This window comes from Narcine bancroftii, chromosome 3 (assembly GCF_036971445.1).
Source record: "Narcine bancroftii isolate sNarBan1 chromosome 3, sNarBan1.hap1, whole genome shotgun sequence".
In the NCBI taxonomy this organism is placed as follows: domain Eukaryota; kingdom Metazoa; phylum Chordata; class Chondrichthyes; order Torpediniformes; family Narcinidae; genus Narcine; species Narcine bancroftii.
The window spans coordinates 155,825,327-155,847,628 of record NC_091471.1 but is presented as its reverse complement, the minus strand read 5'-3'; the positions used below and the strand labels follow the sequence as shown (position 1 = coordinate 155,847,628).

The 22,302-nt window shown below is 40.6% G+C and overlaps 1 protein-coding gene across 3 annotated transcripts in view; it reads right to left on the bottom strand.

The window, feature by feature from the left end:
- The window catches only part of LOC138757721 (coiled-coil domain-containing protein 158-like), a 201,327-nt gene that overhangs the window by 64,621 nt on the left and 114,404 nt on the right, over positions 1-22,302 (bottom strand). For all 3 annotated transcript variants that reach the window (XM_069925480.1, XM_069925479.1, XM_069925481.1), the window contains exons 14-17: positions 19,597-19,786; positions 17,358-17,510; positions 12,856-12,968; positions 6,975-7,133 (exon numbers count right to left, since the gene is read on the bottom strand). In XM_069925480.1, the coding sequence (XP_069781581.1) occupies positions 6,975-7,133; positions 12,856-12,968; positions 17,358-17,510; positions 19,597-19,786 (615 nt within the window). The remainder of the gene's footprint in view (positions 1-6,974; positions 7,134-12,855; positions 12,969-17,357; positions 17,511-19,596; positions 19,787-22,302) is intronic.

Here is a 22,302-nt window from a genome sequence, read left to right as displayed (position 1 = left end):
TATCCAACTGCACGAAAACCAACAAGGTCGGGTCAGATACAGCAATGAGCTCTCTGAACCCTTCTCCATTAACAATGGCATGAAGCAAGGCTGTGTTCTCGCACCAACCCTCTTTTCAATCTTCTTCAGCATGATGCTGAACCAAGCCATGAAAGACCCCAACAATGAAGACGCTGTTTACATCCGGTACCGCACGGATGGCAGTCTCTTCAATCTGAGGCGCCTGCAAGCTCACACCAAGACACAAGAGAAACTTGTCCGTGAACTACTCTTTGCAGATGATGCCGCTTTAGTTGCCCATTCAGAGCCAGCTCTTCAGCGCTTGACGTCCTGCTTTGCGGAAACTGCCAAAATGTTTGGCCTGGAAGTCAGCCTGAAGAAAACTGAGGTCCTCCATCAGCCAGCTCCCCACCATGACTACCAGCCCCCCCACATCTCCATCGGGCACACAAAACTCAAAACGGTCAACCAGTTTACCTATCTCGGCTGCACCATTTCATCAGATGCAAGGATCGACAATGAGATAGACAACAGACTCGCCAAGGCAAATAGCGCCTTTGGAAGACTACACAAAAGAGTCTGGAAAAACAACCAACTGAAAAACCTCACAAAGATAAGCGTATACAGAGCTGTTGTCATACCCACACTCCTGTTCGGCTCCGAATCATGGGTCCTCTACCGGCATCACCTACGGCTCCTAGAATGCTTCCACCAGCGTTGTCTCCGCTCCATCCTCAACATCCATTGGAGCGCTTACACCCCTAACGTCGAAGTACTCGAGATGGCAGAGGTCGACAGCATCGAGTCCACGCTGCTGAAGATCCAGCTGCGCTGGATGGGTCACGTCTCCAGAATGGAGGACCATCGCCTTCCCAAGATCGTGTTATATGGCGAGCTCTCCACTGGCCACCGTGACAGAGGTGCACCAAAGAAAAGGTACAAGGACTGCCTAAAGAAATCTCTTGGTGCCTGCCACATTGACCACCGCCAGTGGGCTGATAACGCCTCAAACCGTGCATCTTGGCGCTTCACAGTTTGGCGGGCAGCAACCTCCTTTGAAGACCGCAGAGCCCACCTCACTGACAAAAGGCAAAGGAGGAAAAACCCAACACCCAACCCCAACCAACCAATTTTCCCTTGCAACCGCTGCAATCGTGTCTGCCTGTCCCGCATCGGACTTGTCAGCCACAAACGAGCCTGCAGCTGACGTGGACTTTTTACCCCCTCCATAAATCTTCGTCCGCGAAGCCAAGCCAAAGAAGAAAAAAATTTGATGAATATTTATTGGTTTTGGAGGGGGGTGGGAAGGGGGGAGGGAGTGAAAGGGGGGGGGGGGGGAATGCACTGTGTATATTTAATGAGAAATGTTTGTATATATTTTGGTTGATATGGTTCACAGTGTGAGAAATAAAAACATTTTAAAAAAGACGGCACTCCATTTGTTCACTGGTATATCAGTTTGTGCTGATGAGCTATTATCATTTCCCTTTGTCCCTCCTGCTGTTTTAAACATTAACTACAGTACAGAGGGTTTCTGATCATGCATTCTTTCCTCTCTCATCTCCCAACTCCCTCCATTTGGCTGGAATCTGCCAAGAATTCTAATTATAAAACAGCCAAGAACCCCATTTAATATCTAAGCAGTGAAATAACTAAGAATCAAGATGGCAAGGTCACAAGAATTCAATGAAGTAGGAATCCAATAAGCAAAATGAACTTAAAATCCCATGCTACTGGCAGGATTGCAATGATAAAGAAAACAATGTCCATGGGGAAATTGACATTTCTGCGATGTTTGGTTTATTGGTACATTGAATGCCCATTTTGACATGAAGGACACAAGCGAATAAACCACACCTGGAAGTTTCTTGGTGTTCCAAACTTACAGACTATTTTGTAAAATGGCACTGCCCATAGCAAGAAAAGATGATAATAAAAAAATTGATTAAAAAAACTTAAAACAAACAATACTAACAGAATGAACCAATGTTCATAAAAACAACAAAAATAACATTTTCAAAATAAATAAAAGTATAATGTTTTCAATATGAGAATCTTCAAAAAGGGATCACTAATCTAATTAATTATGACATAATCAGGAAAAAAAGCATCTAAAAGGATCTTCTTCTTGATACTAGAGGTAAGTGAGTAGAGAAAGGTACTTCTCATTACCTTCTCCCTACCCTGCATGAACTATGAAGAATGATAGACACTTTGCAGTGAGAGTTTTTACAATTTTAATTTATACATAATATGTATTTTCAGTAATACATGGAATAGAAATGCATTGTTCATTGGCTTAACTCAAATCCAGGCGAATCCTAATGGTATCAATGTTCACTTTACCTTGTCACAGCTTCTTATCTATGTGTGTTTCGAATAGGGACTGTCGCCACTGGTGAGTCACCAGCAGTGGCGCTCGGGTCCAGATGCACCAATGCAGGTAGGCTAATTGAGAGCAGGGACCGTTTCATGGTCACATGTGGGATGCAGCCAATAGGTGACATGGGGCAAGGTGTAAGTGGTTAGTTCTTTAATGGGGTTAGCCTAATAAATGGAAGGCATAACATGGCTTGCTTAGAGTAACAGCTTTTGCTCTTATCTTCATGGTGAGATATAGCAACACCTACATCTGGTGACCTCTTTATTTCACAAAACTTTTCTTCACGTATGGAAATGGGTAACAATAGAAATGACATGGTGAAGGATGAGGAAGTCAAACTCAACATCTCCATCCTTTTTACAACCAATGTATGAGCGTAGTTTCTGATCCTGGAGACATGGTTCCATCCACTGTGTCACTAGCCAGAGGATGAAGTTCAGCTTCCTTGCAGCTTGACTCCCAGAACAGATTGCCTGTGATGTGCTGCTTTATCCTGATGGGATGATGCCTTAGGAAGTGCTTAAAGCAGATATCTTGGAGCGAATGGAATGCTCAAATCCAGCCCACATTGTGGAGCTGCTGGCAAATGACAACCTTGGAGATAGGAGGCCATCACAAATGCTGCAGTGACGGTGCCAGACGGGAGGTTCGACGCAGATGTCTGGAAATGGAAGTTCCTCTGCTTCATGCCTACATAGGTTCAGGCCTGTCAGTTGGCCAGCATCGATGGACTCATAAAACAGGCTGACATTGTCTTGGAGACAACCTCTGCAATACAGGTAAATGCAGTCAATACAACAACCATTAAGCTGGAGAAGACAGAGCTTGAACAACAAACAGCAGCACTCACTGTGCAAGTTGAGGTCTTGACGATCCAGTGGAACTATCCACATTTCCAGTTCAACTCAAATCCTGTGGGTTGAGGACGGGGCAGAGGTGGCACCCAACGGATTTGCTGGAAACACCAGAAATTTAGTGTAGTCGCTTGGTCATGCCAACCTCCTTGCTCCTTCTATAGACAGCACCTGGGAAACAATGAGGCCCGGCAGTAGGCAGCATTTTCCTCACCAACCCTTGCTCTGGTAAACATTATCTCAACGATTTGGATGTGGAGATGTCTGTTGTTTCTCCGAGCATTATCACCCTTAACCCTGGATGTGTTCTTGCTGCCGCAAACAATTTGAGCATCCAGGAATTTGGCCAGAGGTCAGTCATGCTCGATTTCAGCCTCCAGAAACCTTTATGGTAGATTTTCACCATAGCAAACATTTCAAAACCCATCATATTTCACACTTTTCCCTGCTTGTGAATTTAAAGAATCGTCGTTTAATAGACTGCTGAGCTGTATTCATCATCCTGTAATGACTGTCATTCACCTAACCAGCCTCCAGGCCAGCACCTACCCATATCAAGAGTTGCTCAAACTGTTTCCTCTCCTGGTAACTCCATAGCATTGTCACAACAACATCAAACATGTGGTGACCCATCACATCCTGATCCGTTGTCCTCCTGTTTTGGCACAAGAACACAGGCTACCCCCAGACTACCTAAAGATTGTGAAAGCTGAGTTCTATACCATGAAAGAGCTGGGGATAGTCCAATGATCTGACAGTTGATGGATGTCACTGCTAATATATGGTCCCCTGAAGAAGTGTCCAGGAGAATGATAGCCTTGTGGAGACTATCGCCTCCTGAATAATGCAACCATCCCAAATTGATGCAGTATCCTGCATTTGAAGGATTTTTTGGCAAACCTACACAGCAAGCAGGTGTTCACGAAGATTGACCTCATGCCCGCCAATGACCAAATCCCAGTTGAGCTGGCAGATATTCCCAAGACAGCTGTGATTATTCCGTCTAATTTCTATGGATACCATTTGGTTTGCAGAACACAGCCTAACCATTCCAGCAATGCATGGATCATGTTCCCTCCAGTCTTGATTTTATGTATAAATCAATGATGTTCTTTCTAGTGGTGAGCACAGGAACCACCTCATTACTGTTCCAACATCTTGATGACTATAGGATTGTATCAACCCAAGCAAATGGATTTTTGGTGCCAGTGAACTCACTTTTTTGGGACGAGTGATGGAGAACAACATCTTGCCGGAAGAGCCAAAGGTGGATTTAGGATGCAACTTCATTTCCAACTTCATTTCCCCAATTATGATGATTTTTGGGAATGATGAGCTTCTACCGCTATTTCCTACCAAATGCCTCCAGGTCCCTCTTACCACTGATCAACCTACTCAAAGATTCAGACAAATCAACTTCCAAGAAACCATTGTTTACCCAAGAATGCTGTTGAGGCCTTCAACACCGTGAAGAAATAGCTTTCGTGGGAGCTGTTTTGGAGTAATGACCATCTGGCACTTTTTTCAGCAAAATTATTGTCCACTAGATGAGCTACAGTACATTCGGATGAGAACTTCTGGCTATCCACCTCACCGAGAAGCATTTCCGCCATCTGTTGTAAGGCTGTCCATTCACTATTTATGTGGACTACCAACTGCTCACATATTACATCTTGTGTAAGCACACAGAACTGTTCACCACAGGAAATCTGCCACTTGGATTTCATCTACAATTCTCCAGTAACATCAGATACATCCAAAGAAAAGCGAATCCTGTTGCTCATGCCCTATCAAGACTGAAAGTGGATACTCCTCATGCAACTACAGCAATTGATTTTATTGCAATGGTTTGCCCAAAACGCACTGATCCTGAGCTTATCCAGTATCGACACAATGATACAGCTCTCAAACTCAAAGACTTGCACATTAATGACACATGGGAGACAACAGAGTGTGACATATCCACCTGCAAGACAAAATCCATACTGATGCATCATGAACTTTAGAGTACACTCCACAACCTCTCCCATCCGGACAAGAAAGTGATTATCAAACTGGTTAATGAATCTTTCACCTGACCATGCATCAAACATGACATCGGGCTATGGGTGAAGACCTGTTTCCATGACAATGGTGCAAAGTGTTCAGACACATTTGGGGCGGCATGGTTAACGTAGCAGTTAGCACAATGCTGTTACAGTGGCAGCGATCAGGACAGGGGTTTGAATACTACGCTGTCTCTAAGGAGTTTGTATGTTCTCCCCATGACTGGTGGTTTCCCCAGGGGGCTCTGGTTTACTCCCACCATTCAAAAACATACTGGTGGTGTAGGTTAATCAGGTGTAATTAAGCAGCATGGGCTCATGGACTGAAATGGCCTGTTACCATGCTATATGTCTAAATTTAATTTTAAAATATTTAAAAACCCCACTCAGAGATTTCCCTGCCCTGCTTCAAGGATGTCCAGCTTGATCTGGTTGTCCATTCCTACCATGGAGAGGTTACACTTATTTTCTCACCTTCAAAGATCAAGCAAGATGGCTAAAAGCTGTCCCAGTCACCAACATCTCCATGGAGACAGTCACCCAGGCTTTCAATGACTGATGGGATTCAGCTTTTGGTGTACCAGGCATGTTAACAATGGACAAAGTTTGAGTTAGCGGTCTTCAGAGCACTGGATTTGGATGACGACTTATCATCCACAATCAAAAACCTCTTATTGTTTCCACCATCAACTAAAAACAGTGTTGACAGCCAGAGGAGATGCATCCTAGTGGAGTGAATGGTCACCCAAGGTCCTGCTCAGGATTGTACAACAATAAAAGCAGACCTAGGTTGTTCAGAGGTAGAAATGGTCTATGGCACACTCTGACACTTACTGGGGAATTTGTCGAACCAGTTCTAACGACCAGACCACATGATTTTGCCAATTTTGTTGACCGACTATGGCAAATTGCAGCTACTCAGGCCAACAATGATCCAGAAAGTGACCACATGGTCTACGAGCCGCCAAACTTACAACGCTGCGCATGTCTTGGTTCGAACTGACACCGTTCACTGACAATAGCCCTTATCAAGTCATCCGACCCAAATGTTTTGTGATCCATTGGAATGGAAAGACTGTGATCATATCCGTTGACCATTTAAACCCAGCATATGTCAAAAACCAGTTGTCCATGCCACCTATCGAACTGGTGAAGTTACAACAACTGGCCACACTTTAGTACCATACAAGGTCAGCTCAAACAATCAACCTGCAAAAACAATATGTGGCAAGTCAAAGTCAGACTCAGAGGCTGAGCAGCGAACTGTCATGGCCTTACACCTACACATGTTTTGCATAGGGCCTGTTGCTGCAGGAGTCCAAACTCGCCTGCTCGGGCTGGCCAGTTGAGAGCAGGGACAGTTTAACAGTCACAAGGAGATGTAGCCAGTGGGTGACGTGGGACAGGGTTGAAGAGGTAGTTCTGTAATGGAGTTGAGCCTCATAAGTGAAAGGCATAAAGTGGCTTGCTCATCTTAACAGTGTTTGCTCTTTATTCCATGGCAAGATTTAGCAATACCTGTAACCTATGAGACTTTGTATATTTGGGAACTCATTGCTCAACTGCAGACACTAGATGACAAAGTTGGTTAAAAAGAAAGTTACCTTCCCTACTACTGACATGGTCTACAAATAATACATGTAAGGTTTACTCCAAATAATTAAGGATAAAAAGTCAAATTAAATCAGTTACCTTTTCTAATGCTGATTCCAGCCTCATCACTTTTTCTCTCAAACATTTTTCTTGAGACTTCAACATATCAAGCTCTCCAGCAATTTTATTTCTTTCAGATATGATGCAAGCATGTTCCTTAGTCAGACGTACTTTTTCTTCCTTTAGGTAGCATTTCTCCTGTAGAATATAAATTAGGTTAAACAGGTTAAACAGCTAAACACTGTGTACGTGCGCGCATTATTGAATGTGTTGGTGAAGGGGTAGAGGCAGGGGGAATGGGAAATATGATTGAGAAATTATACCCATTATATCCATTGGCAGAAGATGCAGGATCAGAAAAAGAATAATGTGGAGTAAAGCTTTTAACAGAGTAAGTGAAAACACAATACTGGAGAAACTCAGCAGGTCAAAGCATATTTTATTTAGCAATGATAAAGATAAACATAAAGCCTAATGTTTTGGGCTTGAACCCTTCATCAAGCTATGAGCAAAATGTAGCCAGCTGCACAAACAAAAGGGTGAGGGGGGTGGGTGAAGGGCAGGGGTGATAGCACAGTCCAATTGATAGGAGGTAAAAGATGGATAAGAGAGGGCACATCAGCAACAAGGGGAGGGGGGATAGCTCTGTGAATGGAGAGGGAAGGGGAATGGACAGTTGAAGGAGGAAAGACAGATGGATGGGGAAGAGAGGGTAGTTGGCTAGTAGAAACTGGAGAAATCAATGTTAATGGCATTCAGTTGGAGAGTGGCTAGACGGAAAATCAGGTGTTGTACATGAGGCCACAGACAGACATGTCAGCACAGGAGTGAGGCGCAGAATTTAAATGGTTGGACACTGGGAGATCCTGTCACTGATGTGGACAGAGTGAAGGTGCTCAGTGAAGACATCTCCTAATCGGTGCCCAGTCTCTCAGATGTTGCGAAGGCCCCAACAGGACCACCAGATGCAGTAGGTGACTCCTGCAGATTCACAAATGAAGTATTAGGGCCCCAAATGGTGGTGAGGGAGGAGGAATAGGCACAAGTGCGGCACTTCCTGTGGCCACATGGGAAGGTGCCGAGGGGGTGATTAATAGGAAGGGATGAGTGGATGAAGGAGTCATGCAGGGAAATCTTTTTGGAGGGTGGAGAGGAGAAGATGTGTCTAGTCATTGTATCATGTTGTAGATGACGGAAATTACGGAGGATAATGTGTTGATGTGGAGGGGTAGGTGCATCTGGGGGCCAAGGGGGCCAGGGCAGATGAGTGGAAAATGCAGGTAAGGGCTGCGTTGATGTTGGTGGAGGGGAAGCCACATTTTTTGGAAAGAGGACATTTTCAGATGATGTGGACTGGCAGACCTCATCTTGGGAACAGATATGATGGAGAAATTGAGAGAAAGGACTGGTGTGAAGGTGTAGTTATGACAGTTAGTGGGTTTTTAACAAATATCTGCAGAAAGCTTGACTCACAAGATGGAGAGATCAAGAAAGGGGAGAATGTTGCTGGAGATGGACCAAGTGAAGGCCAAGATCTGGAATTCAGTAACTTCAACTGTTAGCATATTCAGTTACTATCTTCAACTGGAAATTGGAAATCTAGGACTGCAGTAAAAGTGCTGGGGAATAGGAATAGCCAGATTTCTTTTGCTATCAGGCCTATTTCAATGTTGGAACAAATCATTGATTCCAAGAGAGAGAATTTAATGCTAAGTTTTGTTTAAAAGACATTTTAAATTCTCGATGAATTGTTCATTAACAATAACATATCTCAAAATAGATAACAAATATGGAAAATTTCACAAAGCACACTGACTGAAAGATAGATACAAGAAGAAGGTACACCAATGCATCAGTGCAATATTTAACATTTAGTGGATTCGCTTAAGTGGCAATATTGATGGGCTGACATAGAACATGCTTGTGATCCAGAGTATTTGTCCTTTGGTGAGTGGAAGATCTGGAGCATTTAAACAACTACACCACTATGAAATAAGTGTTTAAGTTGTCTTGTTTTGCTAATTGAATAAAGGAAGATTCTTTGATCCTTCATAATGTTTGCAAAGAGAGGAATTACACTGACCAATTTCTTTGGCTAGAAGCAAAACAAACTGTTCAGGAAGAATGAACCTGTCTAAACTCATTTCACAAAGCGGCACAATTCAATTACACATCACCACATCCATATCTTGTACAAGGGTTGTGACAATTGAAATTTCTCACTTCACCCACTACTGTTTAAAGAATCAACAACATTGTACATGGCTACTCAGACCATATTGTCAGTGCAGGATATATGAAAGATCAATTCAGAAAAAAATATGTATAACAACAAAGAACACAGTTACACAGAACAACCCCACAGAACTTACTAGGTAGAATTGAGTTAGCTGCGACAACAATATAAAGGGAACCGCTATTGTTTAGACCTTTGTAGGTTAGTATATCTTCATATTACTTGGTTCCACATCAAGCCTGAATGGCAGACGTTGGCACATTTGTCACTTTGCTCCATTGGTGAACTGTATGTAGGATTGAGCAACTGAGTTGTATCATAATTCATTACTTTTGCATTGGGTAATCAGCTTCTGTAATACTGAGACAGGATTGCACAGGATCCCCTTTCAAATGAATTTAATTGTATTTATTTTAATTATTACAGCAGTATTACTAGTTTTCTAATATCTGTAGATCAGCAGTTCACTGTTCACCAATAACTTTCCTTATTATCAGAAAATTCTGGGAGTGGCAAGAGATTAAATTGAATCTGAACCACTCCTTCTAAGGCTCTTAAGGAAATCAGCTAAATTTAACCAGGTTTGAACTCCTGCCAAAAGCAGCTGCCTGGAAAATATAAAACTCCATAGCATGATACTTCAAAAGTTTGTGGGGGAGGATTTAAGCATTTCACCAATGACTTTGAGACATTTTGTATAACACTGTCATTTTGCCCTGCCTACATTTTTTCAGATTTCAGATTTATTGTCAGACTGCATACATGACATCATATACAACCCTGAGATTCGTTTTTTCTGCATTGGTAGAGAAAAAATAATCTGAACAGAGTAAAACATGTAAATAAATAAAAGAACTATAAACAGATAATGAATGTAAACAAACTGCAATATGGAGAGAACAAAAGAAAATCAATAAAGTGCACAATTAAGAGTCCTTAAATGAGACTCTGATTGAGATCATCATTGAGGAGGGGTAGCAGGTGTTTCTGAACCTGGTGGTGCGAGTCTTGAGAACTGGGTCCCGTGGTTTTTCGATGTTAATGCTGCCCTCCAACGGCAACATTCCCTGTAGATGTATTCAATAGTGGGGAGGGTTTTGCCTATGATGTCCTGGGCTCTGTCCATTACCTTTTGGAGGGCTTTACACTCAGGGGATTGGTGTTCCCATACCAGACAGTGATGCATTTGGTCAGCACATGCTCTACCACCTCTGTAGAAATTTGTCAGGGTTTTTGGTGTCATTCCAAACCTCTGCCAACTTCTGAGGAAGTAGAGGCACATGCTTCCTTCACAATGCCATTAGTGTGTTGGGTCCAGAAAAGATCCTCCAAGATCATGACATCCAAGAACCTAAATTTGCTCACACCCTCTCCACCTCTGATCCCCAATGGTCACTGGATAGCATACTCTGGCATTGTGTGTAAGGTTGTTGTTGGTGCACCATTGAGCCAAGTTTTCAATCTCCATCCTGTTTGCTGACTCATTCCCTTCTTTATACAACCCACTACCGTGGTATCATCGGCAAATTTGTAGATGGTGTTATTGTCGTACTGAGCTACAGGTGTAGGTGTAAAGTGAGTAGAGCAGGGAGCTGAGAACACAGCCCTGTGGTGCTCCAGTACTGATGGAGATTGTGCAGAAGTTCTTACCAATTTTCACTGATTGTGGTCTGGGGGTGAGGAAATCCATGATCCAATTACACAGTGGGGTGTTAACATCCATGTCTTGGTGTTGACTGATTAATTTTGATGGTATGGTAGTTGATAAGAGTATCCTGATGTATGCGACCTTGCTGTCCAGAAGTTCCAGGGCTTTGTGCAGAGCCAGTGAGATGGCATCCACTGGAGACCTGTTACTACGATAGGCAAAATGAAATGTCTCTATGTCACCGTTCAGACTGGAGCTGATATGCTACATCGCCAGCCTTTCAAAACACTTCATTACTGTTGATGTAATTGCTACTGATCGATCGTCGTTAAGGCAGGTTACTACACTCTTCTTGGGCCCCAGTATGATTGACACCTGTTTGAAACAGGTGGGCGCCACACCATGCTGGAGTGAGATATTGAAGATATCTGTGAATATATTGGTAAGTTGGTCAGCACAGATCTTTAATACTCGGCCAGGTACTCCATCCAGGCCAGATGCTTTCCTCGGATTCACTCTCCTGAAGGCAGCACGCACTTCATCCTCAGATACGGGCAGGATAAAATCAGCAGGGGACGTGGGGGTGCAGAGGGGTGGTTCTTTGCTGTCACTGTCGTCAAATCGGGTGTAGAAGGCATTGAGTTCCTCTGAGAGAGAAACTTTGCCGTATGCTACTTTAGTGGATTTGGTTTTGTAACAGGTTTGGCCTTTAGGTCCTGCCACAACTGGCAGGTATCCCTTGTTATTTCCATTTTCATTCAGAATTGCCACGTCACCTGGGAGATAGGATTTTTTGCAGTGCAAAACGTTTTTTAAAACAGGGGACACTGTCTTTTGGAAGCTGGTTGTGTTTAACTCCCAAATATTTATTCTTTACAGGAGGTGAGGGGAAATGTATGGAAAACCAACAATTACTATTTTACACAAAGGCACAAAGCAGGAACAATAGATATTTGTTAGATAAGTGGAAGAATATGAAATAAAAAAGGGGGTGGCAGCAGAAAGAGGAAAGATTAGAGGGGAGTGAGGCACAGCAAGATGGAGAGGTGGTCTGACATTGTTTGTTATTCTCTTATAAATGACGATCAACACAAAAATAAAGGGTGCTCATTTTCATAGCTCCAAAAACTCAGAATACCAAAACCTGAAATTGACTGAGGGAGAAGCAGCAGCTGATAAATAACAGAGAATGTCCATTATTCAACAATTCTCAAGAGATCCAAATGCAAACCAGAATTTCTTGTCTGCAAGCTTGCCAAATAATTCAGCTGATAGCATGAACACAAGTTGTGGGTTAGAGTATTTCACAATTGTTGGGTGTGTTTCTGCTCCACTTCAATCTTACAAGCCCTTACATCATAGAGCAAGCTCTTCAAACGTTGGACTAGGCAATATAAAGTAAAGCATTTCTGCCCTAGTTATTACACGCCTCAAAAACAGACGTAACAGTGGGGGTAATATTGGAAAGCTCGGAGATGGTTTGGGAGCTCTTGAAATCCTCAGAAATCAATAGTCACCACAAAAGGCAGAAGACCAGTGTGAAAATGGAATTTGGCATCCATCAATCGTAGATGCAGATAAATCAATCACAATCGCCTGCTCGAATTCAGACCTGATCAGAGCTGTAAAACAAGAATATGTTGCAGGAATGAAGCCAAGGATGATTACAATTGATCAAACATTGCTGCAGACAAGTAAAATTTGAAAGCAACTTTTGCTGAAGTTCAACTGATTATTAATCATGCTGATTACAAGTTGAATTTGATAGAACTGATCCTGTATGAATGGGGAAAAGTTTTGAAAGTATAATTGTGAGGAAAGTGGCAAAAGTTTTAAACACAGAAGATGAGAAATGGACTTTGACTGTAATGGGGCCATGTAACGTAAAGGTATTAGAAGAATCACATAAAGTGATTTTTGGTTCCTCTTCCAACAACCTCTGAGGTAATGAGGTATCATGATTAAATGGTGAACTACAATGTGAAAAACAATAAAGTTTTAAAATAAGATTCTTATATTAATGAATTCTGACATACCCTTTCAGAGTTCTCCAAAGATTCTTCCAGGAACTGAACTTTGCTCTGTAATGCATCAATTTGTCCTCGCTTGGCTGTGATTTGCTTTTGCATTCCCATGGCAATGTTCATTGCTGTAGGGAATAAAATTTATTTTTTTGCAACACAGATTTGGTTAAACTTTGATTGCAAAGTAGATATGCTGGAACTATGCACTTACCCAAACAGAAAAGGGAATGCCACTACCATTGCTCTCCAATAGATTATTTTACTTGAATTCCTTCAAAGCATTATTCAAGTTCAACCCTTTCTGAAGTCACAAAATGTGTTTATTTTTCACTGAGGGTTATTCTGATTTCACACCAATAACTAAAACCATAGAACATTACAGCACAGAGAAAGGCCTCTTCGACCCTTCTAGCCTGTGCTGAACCATTTTTCTGCCTCATCCCACTTGACCTGCATCCAGTCCATAGTCCCCCATACCTCTCCCATCCATTAGCTGAACACCTTCAATGCCTGTTTTCAGAAGAACCAAACAGTGCCTACGAGAATCCCTGAAAAGGCTGAGGACCCTGTGATATCTGTCTCTGAGGGCGACATCAGAACATCATTCAAGATGGTGAACCCTCGCAAGGGGTCAGTTCCTAACAGTGAACCTGGCACAGAACTGAAAATCTGCACCAACCAACTGGCCAGAATGCTCAAGGACATTTTAAACCTCTCAGTGCTGCAGTCAGAGGTTCCCACCTGCTTCAAAAGGGCATCAATCATCCCAGTACCCAAGAAGAGTAGTGTGAGCTGCCTCAATGACTAAGTTAGCAGCACTAACTTCTACGGTGATGAAATACTTTGAGAGGCTGGTCATGGCCAGAATTAACAGTACCTCAGCAAAGATCTGGACCAACTGCAATTCGCCTATTGTCACAATCGCTCCACAGCAGATGCAATATCACTGGCTCTCCACTCAACTCTGGATCACCTCAAAAACAGCAACTCATACATATGGCTGTTCTTCGTTGACTACAGCTCAGTCTTCAATACCATTATTCCCTCAGTGCTGATGAAGAAGCTATAAATTCTAGGCCTCTGTACCCACTTCTGCAACTGGATCCTGGACTTTTTCATTGGAAGACCACAGTCAGTATGAATTGGAAACAACTGCTCCTCCTCACTGATTATCAACATAGGCACACTCCAAGAATGCGTGCTTAGCCCACTGCTTTACTTGTTATACACCCATGACTGTGTGGCCAGGCACAATTCCAATCCATCTACAAGTTTGTCGATGACACCACAGTTGTTGGGTGAATCACAAATGGGCAATGAGGAAGCATACAGAAGGGAGATAGATCAGCTCGTTGAATTGAGTAATGTTCAACGTTAGCAAAACCAAGTAGATGATTGTGGACTTCAGGAGGAAGTCAGGAGAACACAACCCAGTCCTCATCAAGGGCTCAGTCGTGGAGAGGGTCAAGAGCTTCAAATTCCTGGGTGTCAACATCTCTAAGGATCTGTTCTGGAGATCTATGTTGATGAAATCATTAAGAAGCTCTCCAATGGCTATACTTTGTGAGGTGTCTAAGGAGATTTGGTATGTCACCGAACACACTCATAAATGTCCACAGGTGTACAGGGAGAACATTCTGGCTGGTTGCATCACTGCTTGGTATGGAGGGTCCAATTCACAGGGCAAGAATAAACTTCAGAGGGTCATTAGCTCAGCCTGCGACATCACAGGCAGCAGACTTCATTCCATCGAGGACATCTACATGAGGAGGTTTTTTAAAAAAAGCAGCCTCAATCTTCAAAGACCCCCACCACTCAGCCCATGCCCTCTTCACTCTGCTATCATTGGGAAAAAGGTACAGGAGCCTAAAGACGAGCACTCAGTGGCACAAGGACAGCTTCTTCCCCACTGCCATCAGATTCCTGAATAATCAATGAACAAAGACACTGCTTTACTTTTTGTGCACTATTATTTTTATATTTTATAGTAATGTTGTAAGATGGTTATAATATGAATGTTTGCACTATGTAACTTCTGCAAAACACCAAATTTCATGACATTTGACAATAAATTCTGAAACTGATGTACCTTAAATGTTAAAATTATGCCTGCATTCATCACCTTAGCTGGCAGCTCATTCCACACTCTGTATGAAGAAGTTCTCCCTCATCTTCCCCTTAAACTTCTTCCCTTTCATTCTTAATTCATGTCCTCTGGTTTGGACCTCACCTACCCTCAGTTGAAAAAGCCTATCTACATTTACTCTATCTATCCCCCTCATAATTTTAAATACTTCTATCATATCTCCTCTCATTCTTCTATGCTTCAGGGAAAAAAGATCTAACCTGTTTAACCTTATCCTGTGACTCAGTTCCTGAAGTTCAGGCAGCATTCTAGTAAATCTTCTCTGCACTCTTTCTATCCCATTGATATCTTTTCTGTAGTTAGGTGACCACAACTGCACACAATACTCCAAATTTGGCCTTGCCAATTTCTTATACAAATTTACCATAATATCCCAACTTCTATTTACAATACTTTGATTTATGAAGGCCTATATGCCAAAAAGCTCTCTTTACAACCCTATCCATCTGTGATGCCATTTTCAGGAACTTATGTATCTGTATTCCCAGATTCCTCTATTCTACTGCACTCCTCAGTGCCCTGTTATTTACTGTTAATGTCCTCTCTTGGTTTGACCTTCCAAAATGCAACACCTCACACTTGTCTTTAATGCAGATTAAATTCCATCTGCCATTTTTCAGCCCATCTTTCCAGCTGGTCCAGATCCCTCTGCAAGCTTTGAAAGCCTTCTTCAATGTCCACAATGCCTCCAGTCTTAGTGTCAACTGCAAACTTGCTGATCTAATTTACATTATCATCTAGATCTTTGATATAGATGACAAACAGCAATGATCCCAGCACCGATCCCCGAGGTACACCACTTATCACAGGCCTCCAGTCTCAGAAGCAATCATCCACCACTGCTCTTTGGCTTCTCCTGTTCAGCCATTCTCAAATCCAGTTTACTTCTTCGCCATGAATACTGAGCGTCTGAACCTTCCTGACTAACCCATGTGGGTCCTTGTCAAAGGCCTTACCTCCATGTAGACAAGATCCACAGTCTTTCCTAGTTAACTATTTTGAAAGATTGTGCAAATGATCTTTTACAGTCATTTCTCTGAGTATCAGCAATATCTCATTAAAGTTATTTCAAAGGGTTGTAAAAAAAAACCTCATATCATTTCTGTACAAATTCTAAAAATTAAATGATGAAAGTAGGATTTTTAAAAAATGCCCAGGAACTTAATGAATCGCAAAGCATCGCGACAACCGAAAGGAAAAGATAGGAATGTGACTCCTGAACTGAAATCTTCCAGATGCACACAAATCTAATTACTTCAGAACTTCATTGAGCACCTGTTAGCTTCCTGGGTAGCACAGTTAGTACACAGCTATTAAAGCACTAACGACCCAGGTTTGAACCCGTCACTATCTGAAAGAAGTTAGCATGTTCCCTGTTTTTGTGAGTTTCTGCTGGGAGTTGTGGGAGTTGTGACGTACGGGGTTCGTCACATTTGTCACATGGTTGTATTTGGACAGTGTGGGTTCATGGGCTAGATGGGCTTGTTACCATTCTGTGTCTTGAGATAAATAAGTAAATCAACAATACTGTAAAAGCCCTGTTGTCTGGAATTCAAGCAACCGGTAACCTCAAGCAATAGGCAAATAAAATCAAGAAAATAAATAAATAGATAAAATTAAATAAAAATTTAAATAAAAGTTTAAAATATAAAAGTAAATGTTCTCTGAAGTAACACATAAATCTTTAGTGAAGATGGGAGCAAGTAGTGAAGATGAAAGCAAATACTCAGCAAGCGGAGTGTCTTGGTTGTGCTTTGCTCAGCTGTTTGAATAAAGTTTGAATAAAGTTGTGTTTGAATAAAATGGCACCATCCAGGATGAAGAGCTGATTGGTGCCGTTTGCCATTGGGTGACTCTCTTCAAGTGTGTCCTTATCCCTGGTTAGTAAGTCTTTTATCTGTATGAGTACATCATTAAGTTTTTTGTTAGGCTTTACCTGTAACTTGGGGGAGGAAGGTAATTATGATGTTATTTTCATCTTTCGAGTGGCTCTGTGGAGGGGGAAGAACCTACAGAAGCAGCAATGGCTGGATGTTCTCAAAGAATATGACTGAAAATAAAGCAGAATGCTTTAAGGTTTATATATTCATGCAAGTGAAGTTTGTTCAGTGTAAGTACAGTAATAATATTTTTGTCTTTAATCTGCTTATTCTTAATTCAGGTGTATTAGTTAGGCATTGTAAGAGTGAGGCTTAAGCAACCAGGAAACTCACTTATCCAGCATTTTCCAATCCCCGGAGGTACAGGACACTAGGGGTTTTTATTATTTCCGAAAAAAGAAATACAATTACAAGGGAAAAAGCAAGAATGACAATGGAGCTTCTATAGATTATAAGTAGTCTCATAATTATTTACTAAAAATTAGTACCATGGGCATCAGCTCCTTCAAGAACTTTCAATGCATCTCTATTTTGATCCAATTCATTTTGGGCTGATTTTAGCTGAGCTTTAAGTTTGTTTGTAGACCATTCATATTCTTTGGTTTTACAAGTGTAGGTCCTCTGCAAATTATTATACTCCTCTAAAATAAAAAAAATGAACTGAATTAGCAAATAAATAGAATTTGACCAAGTTATTCAGCAGTGTTTATACAGTCCAACATTTACACAACAAATCATTAATTCAAAGTTTTGCAACACAGTCAAATTTTCTATTTTTTACATAATGACATTTCTTTTGGTCATCCTTTGACCAATGGAAAAATGGAATTCCCCTTAACTTCTTACACCTCTTTATTTACATATTTATGGTCTTATGGGTGTCAAAACGTACGGGAAGGAGGCAGGAAAATGGGGTTGAGAGGAAAAAAAGATATGATTCAAATTGCAGAGCAGACTCAATGGGCCAAATAGCCTGATTCTGCTCCCACATCTTATGGTTTATCAAACACCTCATATTTTCAAATTTCTCATCTTTGCAGTAATATTCCATTATTCAATTAACTCTAAAATATTTCAATTACTCTTGCAAAATAAAAAAAAATAACAGATTGAGGGATTGCTTCATTGAGGAACTTTGCTCTGTCTGCTCCAACAAACAGGATCTCCCATTGGCCAGCCATTATAATTCCAGATTCCATTCCTACATCCATATCTGCCCACAGCCTACTGTAGTGACTGGTTGAAGCCACATGCAGATTGGAGGAACATTATTCTAACTTGGCAGTCTCCAACCTGACAGCATAAATATCACCCTCCCCGTCCCTTGATATCTCCTATCTCTCCTTCTTCTTTCTGTTACTTTCTCCTCCCACATCTTCTATCAGTCATCCAGCTTCCCACCCCCTTTTATTCCTTCCTCCTATTTGAGTGCACCTTTCTCTTCTTCTTCCTCCTATCACCTTCTAGCTTTTTACTTTTAGTCTATTTCTTCTCTCAGTCCATGCTCCTCCCCTCTGCCCCTTTCCTTTTATTCAGGAATCTGCCCATTTCTTCTTCTTTCTGATCAGGAATTTTTGGCCCGAAATGTTGACTATGGATGGTGTTTGACCTGCTGAGTTCCTCCAGTATTTTGTTTCTCAAAAATAGCTCCTTAGTTTTGTAGTCTATTTGCTACTTTTATTATTTTGTGACACTGTCACCTTCAGTGATCTGTTCATCCTGTTGGCTAATCAAGAACCTATCAATTTCTGCCTTAGTCTGACTACTTGTTCTGTAAAACAATCTTTTTTGTTGCAAATATACCAACCTTTTGGAAGAGAAAACATCCTGCTTACACCCCAAAAAACATTGCCTATTCCAGTGTTATTTTTTTGTGGGGGAGGGGGAAAGACTTGAATGAGTATCTACAATTGTCTTATAATTCGTACCCTAAATTTTCTGAAAAAAATTTTTAATTTGTTTTCATTGCTTGGTAATTTATAAAATATTTTCAAGTAATACTCTCAAGTCACAAAACATTTGTCTTGTATTCCTTAACTTTAAAAAATTTTATTTAATTGTTTGCATCATTACAGGAAAAAAATGAATAAAACATTAATCAAATATCCAAAGCCAATGATGCAAAAAATATATTTTCTCCCCATCCCCCCCCACCCAAAAGTAAGAAAAGAAACACCTACCAGTTAATATACAATAATATTAGCATAGACAATCATTATTTGTTATTAAAGATTACTAATTAAGAGGAATGGATAAGATAAGAGGTGGACAGAATATTATCCATAAAATCCATATATGGTTTCCAAATACTATAAAAATTTTCAACTCGATTCCTTAAACTATATGTAATTTTTTCCAAAGGTATACAATTTTGCATCTCATTATGCCATCTATTTAATAACACTTCTCTATAATCTTCCTTAACTTGATCAAAAAGATGCTGTTTGGGCTATGAGTCTATTTATTGGTCAAAACCAAGTAAATTACCATTGATGGGAGTTTGGGTATCATCAACTGTGCCAGAGATGCAAAACTATCAAACTATCAAACTTGTTTAAGGGCATAGGCTTAGAGAATGGTGAGAAGGGATGGGGGGGGGGAGAGAGAGAGAGAGAGAGAGAGAGAGAGAGAGAAAGAGAAAGACTTTAATTTACATTACCAGGAAAACAGGGAGAGCCTAAATATGAAATAAAGCTTTGATCTTTCTACCAGAAAGAGTTCTCATACCTGTCAGATCACTCATCTTGTTCTGGATGTGTTTTAATTCAGCTGTAAGCTGTTCCTTTTCATTCAACAATTTTCCCAACTCAGACATTTGTTCAGTTGCAGAATTTACCAGTTTAATTTTCTCGTGTTCCAGTTCACCGAGATGTTCCTGGAACTCCTGCATTTGTGAATCTTTGTGGTTCAATTCAGTCTAATGGCAAAAAGCAGTTACTAATAAACTAGATTAATACAATGACAAGCATTGTCATAGCTAAATATACAATTCACCTCCAATTAATCATAAAAATGCACATTTTAGTCATATTTTTATAAGATATTTTGAAGACCACATTTATGTCAAAAATAGTTTTTTTTATAGCATCAAACCAGATGTACATTTTTCCTTCCAGTTCTTCAAATCCAAACGGTGATAAAAGCAGTAACAAATATGGGTCTGTTTCACTGATAAAATAATAACAATCTCAGTGATAACATATCAGTTCTCACTCTCTTATTTTCTGGTTCTTCCATGATTTTTGCTCGGTGTTTGGTGTTATGTTTCCTTTCTTGAAATACCTCACAAGTATTTATTTCTGTCCAGGAATTGACCAATTTTAACGTGAAGTTCTCTTCTCTTCTATATTGTGCTGGTGCCAGTCTATATCCCTTATTTATTATTATCATCTCCCAACTAGAAAAAAATTAAATTCACACAAAGATGAAAACTCCTCACCAACTTCATTTCCAAGTTTAGTTTCTCCCCAATTGGCTCCACCCGGCTTTCTGTCAATCCTTCCGCATTTGGTTTCAACCCAAATTCTCTCTTCAAATACCATCTACAATTTTTAGTTCAATACATTTCTTTCTGGTTCACCCAGCCAGACCATCTTCTCAGTCTATGAATTCTATTTTGTTATATTTCTCATCACCCTTCAGTGCTTCTTTTTAGTTTTATAGAATCAAAGAAAAATAAGACAGACATAGTATAGTCCACCTCATTTATGCCAACCTTGATGTTAATTTCATTGCCTGCCTTAACCCTCCATCCCTTTCCTGTCTAAATGCGTGTCCAAATACCTTTTAAACATTGTCATTGTGTCTCCTCCACTTCATCTGGCAGTTTGTTGCAAATATTCACCACCTTCTATGTCCCCTGATATCTCCCTTAAATTTACACTCTTTCACCTCATACTTGTGCCCTCTAATTCTAGACTCCCCTGCCCTGGGAAAAAAATTCTGACCACCCCTCATTAAGGTCACCTCACAGCTTCCTTACATTCTGTCCTTGCAATTGCAGACCTCCATTCCAGTGATTCTCTTCTGCACTCTCTCAATTGCTACCATATCTTTCCTGTACTGCAGCAACCAGAACTGTCAACAGAGATTGACTTATTACAATGAGCCAGTCAGGCCTATTCTTGTATCTTAACCAAACTCAAATATCCCAATGTGAGAAATGGCATTCAATTCAGCAACCCTGATTAAAACAATCTGGCCTCACTTTTATTTATGGCATACAACTCCAATTTTCCCCAACAATATAAACCTATAAATAAAATTTGAGACCATCTCTTTGAAAGCAGTATATGGTTTGAATACAATAACAGGTGCCAAGTGGGCCAAAAAAACATGCAGTATTAGCAACACACTCCTTCCCATCTCAAAAAATGGATATTGTTACAGATTTATGTTAATCTTTAATATTAAACTATATTCCTCATATATAAAAATGTCTTAGTAAAGTAAATTATAGAGTTAAAATACTGTCTGTATTCTTAGTTAAATTGTGGGCTGGTACAGGGTCACACACAGGTCACAGCACATTTACAAATACACCATTGTACTCAGAGAAGAGTGTTCATTCTTGGAATCGCAGTGTCTTAGACAGACGGAGCTAATGGATTTCAAGTGGGTCTTAATTGTTCAAGAACTGCTGAAGGAAGCCATCTGTTTTTAATCAAAGCCACTTAAGCCTTTTGAACAGAGATGAGGTCAGAGGTTGTTATGGATATTGGATGGTTTTGAAAAGGGAACAGAATTTTGGTAGAAATAAAACTGATGGTCATGTGGTTTCCAAGAATTGGGACTCACCTTAGTGATGATGTAATGGTCACATGATTTGGAAAAATATATTACCAAATTCACACATTTTGAGTTCAGTTTTGGAAGAGTTCAGTTTGGAGAGTACAGAAGACAAAACCCCTGTGACACATGGGTTGAAACCTTGTGAAAGACAGGGTTGAGTTACAGTAAAACAGAATTGGTGCTATTGTTGTGTGTTACTCTTGGGCAAAGAGAAGCACAGAATCAGTGGCTTTTGAAATAAGGAAGACCATTTTGGTGTCTCTTTGGAAAAGAGGAAAGATTTTTAATGGGTCTTTTATGTGTATGGCCACTTCATTTAACCTTTGTCTAGTTTGTGACATGTGGAAGAAGATAACCATATTTGTTTAATCCTTGTCTGGGTTTGTCAATTTATTGTGGAAGAAAATAGCCACTTTGTGAGTAAAAAGGCCTGAGGATACGATGTTTAAAAAAGCTTTATTATTATTTCTGAACTTAAAATTTAAGACCTTCAAGCAAGTCTAAAATGATGCTGAACTTTTAAAGATTGACTTTTCAGAGTGGGACTTTAATTATATATACACACACACACACACACACACACACACTTACAGAACGAGTGTGTAGGTTCATGAAATCTTCAGTTTAAAGAATTAAACTTCA